The 8852-nt window shown below is 40.2% G+C and overlaps 1 protein-coding gene across 1 annotated transcript; it reads right to left on the bottom strand.

Moving 5' to 3' along the window:
• Nucleotides 1-2094: 2094 nt before the first annotated feature.
• On the bottom strand, nucleotides 2095-7489 carry LOC111582879 (C-reactive protein-like). Its single transcript, XM_023291747.3, has 3 exons — nucleotides 7330-7489; nucleotides 7120-7198; nucleotides 2095-4192 (listed from the first exon to the last, which is right to left on the bottom strand). The coding sequence occupies exons 1-3, from the start codon at nucleotides 7330-7332 to the stop codon at nucleotides 3582-3584; spliced, it is 693 nt and encodes a 230-aa protein (XP_023147515.2). The 5' UTR covers nucleotides 7333-7489; the 3' UTR covers nucleotides 2095-3581.
• Nucleotides 7490-8852: the final 1363 nt, after the last annotated feature.

The following is an 8852-nucleotide window of genomic DNA, read 5'->3' as shown; positions in this document are numbered from 1 at the left end:
CGTATGCAAATATGTTTTGCCTGGAAATCTATTTGGAGTTGCTCGAAGGAATCCAGAACGGCCCTCCTTCTGTCTCCCCTCGCCGCCTCACGCGGGGCTCCCTCTTGCCGTCTATCTCCTCTCGCGTGGAAAACATTTTCACCAGCTCCACACGCATGAACATACAGTCAGCAGCAAGCGCCTCGCCTCAGACAGCTTACACCACCATGGGCCAATATGCAGATCTCATGGGCCTGCGCTGGCAGTCTTGTCCGCAAGCAGGACAAGGAGCCCTGCAACTGTTTGCTCAGTTGGATAATACATGCAACACAGGGACACAGGGAATAATTATCCATTCTGTGAGGAGGCCACTGATTTTGTCCTTATGTTAAGTATTTAAAAGGCCTTTGGTGTAGAAATGGGAGTGTGTGGTCCCAAAATAGATGTCCCCATCTATCCTAACTCCATCTCATCTGTCAAAAAAAGAGTCAAATATCATGATTATTTTAAAAGACAAATATGTTGTCCACTATTTAGAGGCGACAAAACGTTGTAAGGTCATATATGATGAAGATAAAGCAGCTTTCTAGTCTTTTTAACTGAAACCTGAAACCTATAAGGACTAACTAAAGTAAAATCTTTATAGGTGGAATTTGTTGCATCTTTAGATTTTAGATTTAGATGACTTTATTCATCTATGGAGGGAAATTAAGTTGCTACAGCAGCATGGATATTCAATAAAGGGGTAAGCAATAAGACAACACAAGGGAAGTGAAGGTAAAATAAAATACCATAAAACAAGATAAAAAAAATATAGAAAATATAATACAGAAAAAAATCAACAGAATATACAAGAGTGATACAGAAATGTGCTAATGAAGAGAATGTGCTTGGATGTGCAAATGACATAGGAAGGTGCAGATGAGTTTACAGATGTAATGAATGATGTTTAGAATGTAAAGTGTCCAGTATGTAAAGTGGTTTTATCAGCAGGCAGAGTGATTAAGTCCTTGTGTGAGCTGCCAGACGGACTGAAAAGTCTTATTGCAGTGGGAGGAATGACCTCCTGTACTGTTCCTTGGAGCAGTGGGGTTGATTAGTACCCCTCTTGGGCAGAGATGCAAAAAGAAGGAAATAACAGGCTCTATATGTGTGTGTGTCTGTGTGTGTGTGTGTGTGTGTGTGTGTGTGAGAGAGACAGTGTGAGTGTGTGTGTGCGTACCAGAGGGCTGAGAAGCCAGGCTTGGGCAGATGGTCCACAAAGGTGTTACCACACAGTGAGTGGGCACTGCGATTGATGCATTGCAACATCCAAGAAGGTGGAACATTTGGCTGCTGACCCGCAGTCAGAACTCATTGGCCCAGCCTTCTCCTTATTTAGCTGCTGCGAGAGAGCCGACGGGTGATTTGGTCAGAATAAACACACACTCGGAACGCAGCACTTTCCCACCCTGAAGGAAGCCTGCGCGGGATGCACGCCGTAAACTTCTCCCTCGTCTCTGCAAGGAGGTCATGGTGGTGCAGGAGGGGAGGCCGAGTGCAGGGAGCCATGGAGACGAACAGACACGATGATCTGGAACTCAGGGTTACTGCGTTACACTTGGATGGAGAAGATCTGACCCTGAGCTTATTCTGAGGGGCCTTTGTTAGTGAAGCTTCTCCATATGACTTGATTTCTGCAAGTAATGTGTATCATATGTGTTTGTTTGCCTTGGTTTGTTGAAGAACACGATTAAATATGAAGACAAAGCACAGTGTCAGTGCCATTAACCTTTGCTTTGGTGGTAAAATGTCCATTTTTAAACTCTACTCAAGAGGCTTCTTTTAAGTTAAAGCTTCTCAAGTTCAAAAATTCCCATTTTACAACTTGAGCACAAGAAAATGACAATGGAAGATCCCTTTTCAGTGAAACACAGAGAACTGCAGAACTTTGTGTTGATTCCTACATAGAAGAGGAGCATTTCTCTACATTTATTTCCTATATAGAAATGTAATGTCTTTCTAAACAGGTGAAACAGTGTGAATTCCTGAACAAAAAGCAACAAAGTAAATGTCATAGCTCCCATTTTGGAGTCATATATACAATTGTGAAAAAGAATACAATTATGAAAAGAGTTCAAAGATGAAATATTCTCTTTAATTACAAACATTATTAGTTATGCACATGGCAAGATATTATTTCAGACCCAAAAGCACTCTTACATCAGTTGCAACATGGAAAATTCATGAGTGAGTTCACTAACCAAAGGCAACATTAAGGCGCTGGATTTTAAACATGATAATTGCTGTTTGTCTCTCAGTGCAGATAAAAGTCTGTAAAAGCCCCCTTTATGCTGTTTTAATAACTCCTTCACAAGTTAACTATCAATAAAATTCTGTAAAAGAACGTGTACTCACTGCATGCATAATAGCAAGTTTTTGTTATAGTACGTTTAATTTTGACAAATAAATGTAGAATTTTTGATAGATAATGTTTTACTGAAATCAGTTTTTACTTGTAAATAACTTTCTCACTTGCAGTTTTAAACTTAAGCTTCATATTATTCATGGCTGTTGAAATTTGATCTTATATACATTCTAATGTCATGGTAATATAAGCTGATGTCTTAGTTATTTGACTTTTTTATCTACTTAATTCTCACCATATGTAAATACATTTAGGGTGAACAAATTTAAATTAGTCTGAAATGCGGCAATTAATTATTTTCTTGAAATTCTAATAAATGCCAAATCACATTAGTGGCTACATTTATGAAAATGTTTAGTTTGAGGTAAGTGACTGTGTGATATGGACGAGTGCAGAGTGCCACCCCATGGATACATCTGGCACAACAGCTTCTGTGCTTGATTTTCACCTGTGAGGCCTCACACCAAGTAAAGGAAAATACTAAGAGGATTAATATGAAACACAACACTGAGATACCACTTGACAAAAGGTTTAAATGGCATATTGGCTTTTGTTGCCACTGAATTGAAAATAACATCTACTCTGGTACTGTACCTAAGTGGAATTTTGAGAGAATTGCACTTTACTTCAGTATTTTTATGCTACTTTTAATTCCACTCCACTACATTTCGAAGGGAAATATTGTACTTTCTACTCTTCTATATTTATCTGACAGCTTTAATTACCTCCAAGATGCAGATTTTACACAGTGAATAATATAACTTTTAGAACACAACATATTGTTGAAGATTAAACCAGTGGCTTCCAAAACTTTTGGCTTCTGACATCTTACAGAAAGCATTATGTAGTCCGGCTTACGTTTCAGACATTTATAAGTTGATAACAACTTATTAAATTAATTTGATGCAAATACCTAAACATTTATACTTAAGTAGGAATTTTTGTGCTGCACTTTTACCTTGTATTAGTAACTGGTATTGGTACTTTTGCTTGAGTAACTTCTTTCGGCACCAATACTGGCGAATCCAGAGTTTCTTCATGCAGCATAACAAACAGAAACTTGTGAACTTCATGGAAAAAGAGCTGAGTGGTCATAACATAAAACAACACTGAATCTAAGAAAGACAAATACACATATCAGTCCAACACTGACCTCTAAAGCCTGATCCCTCTCTGCACTGGACGTCTCATCCAGTCAGTCATCATCCACCACCATCACGTTCCCGTTCAGCGCGTACTCAATAGTGGCCCAGTCGAAGATATTTCCCTTGGGGACCTTGTGTCCGTAGTGCCAGGCCTGAATCATGCTCCTGGAGAGCACAAAGTCCCACATATTCAGATCAGTCACCTCCCCTACAAAGCTCTGCACGGCCTCCAACCCTCCCAGGTGTTTGTCCGGGTCTTGCCCCAGGATGATGGTGCCTTTTGGACGGATGGTGTGACCGGGTTTGTAGACCTGGTAGGTGCTGCGTTTCCCTTCCACCCAGAAGGCAGCGAGGCCGGTGCGAGACTCCCAGGTGAGGCAGAGGCTGCTGCGGAAGGTGGTGATGGGAGGCAGGTGGAAGAAGGCGCCGTCACCGCTCATGTAGAAGGAGACGCGTCCATCCCTTTCACGCCACACGTTGAGTTCGTCGTAGTCGGCCGTGCGGTAGGCGAACAGGATGATCTGTCGCTCCTCCGGCAGCTCTGTGGCAACACGCATGCAGAGGGTGAAGGCCTTCAGAGACATCTCCTTCTGCGGGGTCAAGGCCACGAAACTGAAGTCCGTCTCATAAGGGAACACCAGGACTTTGTCAGCCAGACCTACTAGAATTAAAAAAACAACAACAAATCAGTGTGAACAGCATGCAGTCCATCCATCCATTATCTATACACTCAGCTGACTTAGGGTGAAGACAGGGGACACCCTGGACAGGTCACCAGTCTATCCCAGGACTACACATAGACACAAACAATCGTGCTCACATTGACACCTTAGGACGTTCAAGTTCAAGTTTACTTTATTGTCTCCCGTGGGAGAAATTTGTCTTAGACAAGGTAAAATCAAGCTGCACTGCAACACAATAAAACAGAACACATGCTACTAGAAAACACATAAAAATACATGACATATAAAAAACAAGTGAAAATAAGTTAAAATAATATAAGAACAAAATTAAAATATACACATACCGCCATACATACGTGTCACACAACACCCAATTACCTCCCTTTGGTAGCTACACCTAACTGGTCATTAATGTGCCTGACTGAGAGGGGCATAAAAGACTTTTTAAAATGGTTGAGCCTGCACAGCGGGACTCTGTACCTACTGCCTGAATTCAACAGCTTGTACTCTGTGAACAGGACATGTGATGGATCAGCAAGAATACTGTTTGCTTGCCTGATGGTGGCCTGCATAAATAAGATTTGTGGCATAAGTGGAATAGGAGTACCCGTGATCTTACTCGCCATCTTCACCATGTCATGAATCTGTTTTCAACTTGACTGTGAGAGCCCCAAACCAGCAGGTGATTCCGACCTTAAGTATAGATTCAATGATTTCACAGTAAAAGATGAACATGATTTCTCTGCAGACTCCAAAAAGTCTCAGTCGTCTGACAAAATGGAGGCGACTCAGGCTTCTAAGACAACTTAGAATCACCAATTAACCTCAGCATGTCTTTGGACTGTAGGAGGAAGCCAGAGTACCCTGAGAAAACCCACACATGCACAGGGAGAACATGCAAATTCCATGCAGAAACACCCCAAGCCCAGGTCGGGACACGAACCGGGGATCTTCTAGCTGCAAAGCGACGATGCTAAGCACTGAGCCACTGTGCAGTAGACAGCATAAAATTGTAAGGAAAAATTATAAAAATTCATAGTTTGTCACGGCAAAGTATTCAAACCCCTATCGAATACTGCTATTTTTAATCACCTATTAGTATTTAAGGCTGTGAAACACAATTAAGCTTCATAACAACGGTGAACTTCAATTGTGGTTGGCCTACAGATAGAAATCCCACATACATTATGATGCGAAGCAAATATAACAAGATAAAGGATCTGTCTCACATGATTTCAGTGCACCAAAAAGAAAAGAAAATTTAAAGACACACCAAGTTCCAAGACACAATTAGCAGCATCATACACAAGTTTAAGTGTTTGAAAGCAGTAATCAGTGTCCAGATACTGCAGTTTTTTCTCCAATTGTCGTCCATTTCACTTGTTTGGTGGTAGAATTATTTTTTTTAATTTATGTGAATTGGTGTTTGTTGGTTAGAAAAGCAATATTTTATTTCTTTTAAATATTTAGACATTCTAACCGACACAAACTTGTCTGACAAAAGACAAGTCAGCATGGTCTTCAGAAATGTTAAACTTAATGTGAATAATTGTAAAAGCAACAGGCACCAGTTGTCCTCATCTGCTGCAAAGCTCTTTGTACACATTTGCTTTTTTCCCCCCATCTGTCTTACTACATTACAACCTGGTCACAGGCAGGTGTGACTACACTCGAACCTGTGTGCTCACACTACAAACAAATCTTTAAAGTTTTAGACAAAAAGCCAAGAGATCATCATCACTGCAGCATCCTAAAAATACATAACTGTGGGTGTTGCTAAATCAAACAATGAAAGAAAATCACAAAGGGAATAGCAATGTTCCAACTTGCTAGTCAAACTGCGAAAAACTTCCTACTCAAACTGAAGTACAAGCAGTACTCTTGCTCCTCGTGTAGCAAACAGAAGAGCTCCTAACACTTAAAGCCTACGTGAAGCCTGAGTCAGTCTCCAAGCAGTTACACAAGTGCCTCATTACACAAATCAAAGCTTTGAGTTGCTACTAACCATCAGCTAGCAGACGCAGGGAGACGACAGAATTACAAAGAACACAAAAGGACAACAAGAGGAACAAAGGCGAGCTGCTGACACATAATCACGATCACCAAGAATAACAGGCTAGCTGCATTTTTAAAATTAGATGTGATGATTGCTGCAGCTTGATTGGAGCACAGGAATGGGCAGCGGTCCAATCAGTCACAAGGACAGACAAGGCCTGTATGGTCAGAGAAACACCATCCCAACAGCCTGGCTGGAGGACAGTCTGTATTGTTGGCATCTTTTTACAATACTAGGTCTTTAAAGAATTGTATTAAATTACTGGACTTTTCAGCTGGTTCCAAATGTACATCCAAGTTAATAAAAGTTTGGTTTAGGAATAATTCCTGGGAAGTCCCTGTGTGTCCATCTCCTTCCACAGACTGGAATCCTACTGAAACCTTTGGCACTGGAAACTTCAGCATTAATTTACTACCTCAGTATCATTGCTAGTATGACTTCTTACTTTTATATTCTGGTTTTAGTTAAGCTTTTTTTTTCAGTAATGTTTCATACCTGTATCTTAATGTTTTTCTTTTCAACACTGTATTTATTCTCATGTTATGGCATTTTTTTCCCGAGCAATCTGGCCAAAGATTTTCCTTCAGGACTAATGACGTTCTTTGTTATCATATCTTATCAAAACCAAACAATATTAGTAATCTGGAAGTTTTTTCACACGAGGAAAATGCTAAATTACAAAAAGAACATGTCATGGGCTCATTATTTATTAGGGGTCATAAAGGTTGAAGGATGTCATTGATAATAAATACTGATGTTGAGGTTTAAATACACCTTTTTGGAGAAGGTTCTGCTTAAACTCACATAATATGACCTTTTTATAAAAAAAAAAAAAAATTGAGTCCATACCTTGTGTGGCTGTGGAGAAAGTCCAAGTCAACCCGATGACACCAAGAAGAGCCACAACAAACTTCTCCATGTTGACTCTCTGCAAACACACATTCATGATCAGGCATCATCTGACAGCGACGCCAAATTCATTACAATATATCACTGAACAGCTAAAACACATCACAGAATGAATTACATGATAATGAGGGGGGAAACAGGTTTTCTTACCATTTTGATGTTGTTTTGTTAATCCTCTGTGTTGCTAACTCAGTCCCACTCTACACTGAGCCGTGCCCAGTGCTCTTCCCTCCTAGCACAGGCCATGACGTCAGCAGCTCTGTAACGGATGCTCTGACAATGGGCTCGGTGTGTGAGGGCTGCGTGACACTGTGTGACTGAAGCACACATCATTTCACCTGTGTGTCCACACTATCACTACACAGTAAAATACAGTGTTTACATCATACTGAATAACTGCCTGAACCGTTACATCACTTTGTATTTGCTTATAGTGACTACAGTTCACCCACATTAAAAAAAGTGAAAGATTCCCTCATTCAACCGTAATAGGATGCAACAATGCAGATATTTTTGACTTTGTATGTTAAGGTTTAAGGTTATTTGTTGCTGACATTGGTGCCATTTCGCATTGAATTCCTTTGTGCTACTCGAAAAACAAACTTTTTAAAAAACTGAGGTCTTACCAGAAACAATGACCCTGGTTACTGCAGACTGGAGTCACTGGGAAGAGTTTTCTGAAAATATTTTCTACTGAAGTAATGGTCCCAGTAAGACTCAGGCCCAACCTAATTTAAAGGTCAGAAGAGACACACAGCTCCTGCTGACATGTTAAGAGTAAGTACTTGTAATTATGTGAGCATATTAGGCTTTAACCAAACCTCATATCTAAAGGCAGTAAGTTTCCAGCAGCGACATGACAGAGTGGATAAAATAACAGACATCTGCAAAAAACAGGTTTTTCTGCCTGGAAGAAAGAGAATTTAGCCAGTAGCAAAGGAAAATAATCAAAGTTAAATGATAAGAATGAAGAATAAATAGAATTTTGTCAGTTGAGGTTCAGTTTACTCAAACATATTTCACAGTTTTGTTTATCAAAAGGTCAGAAATAAAAGGAAAATGCCTTCTATCAAAAAATGTGACACAGACTCACAGTGTTTACTGTACGTAAGCAGAAAGTGGTGAATTGCTGTGCAGTCGCCCCCTCAAAGACCCATTCTACCGAGAGGAGAATCGATGTTACATTAAAGGATACACAGGCTTGAGGCTGTGCAATCACATATTGCACTTAATAATATCAATATTGCTGATATTCCTTTTCAATTCACCAATATGTCACCTAATACAATTTTGTCTTTTTACGAACTGCAACTAGTTTGTGTCCAGAGCAGGGTTCTTTTTTTAACAAGTAAAAAATAAACTACTGACTGAAGGACAAAGCATTGAAATCAATGGTACTTTTAACTAATCACTTTAAGTAGTTTAGCAGGTCGTCCACTAATCGCAGAGGTGACGGTCCGATCTTCAACCCTTCCCACATACTCAAGTGTACCTCTGGAAAGACAATGAACCTGAAGTGGAGGCCCCACTGTCATTAGTGTATGAGTGTGTGTGAATGACTGAAGCGGTTTGAGTACTACTTAAGTGCTAGAAAAGCTCTGCATGAGGGAAAATCCTTTACACATGCAACACTATGTCTGCGCAAATTAATAGTGAACATGAGAAGACCTGCA

Source organism: Amphiprion ocellaris, chromosome 18 (genome assembly GCF_022539595.1).
Source record: "Amphiprion ocellaris isolate individual 3 ecotype Okinawa chromosome 18, ASM2253959v1, whole genome shotgun sequence".
Lineage (NCBI taxonomy): Eukaryota > Metazoa > Chordata > Actinopteri > Pomacentridae > Amphiprion > Amphiprion ocellaris.
Note: the sequence above shows the minus strand (reverse complement) of the source record. Positions and strands in the feature narration are given on the sequence as shown.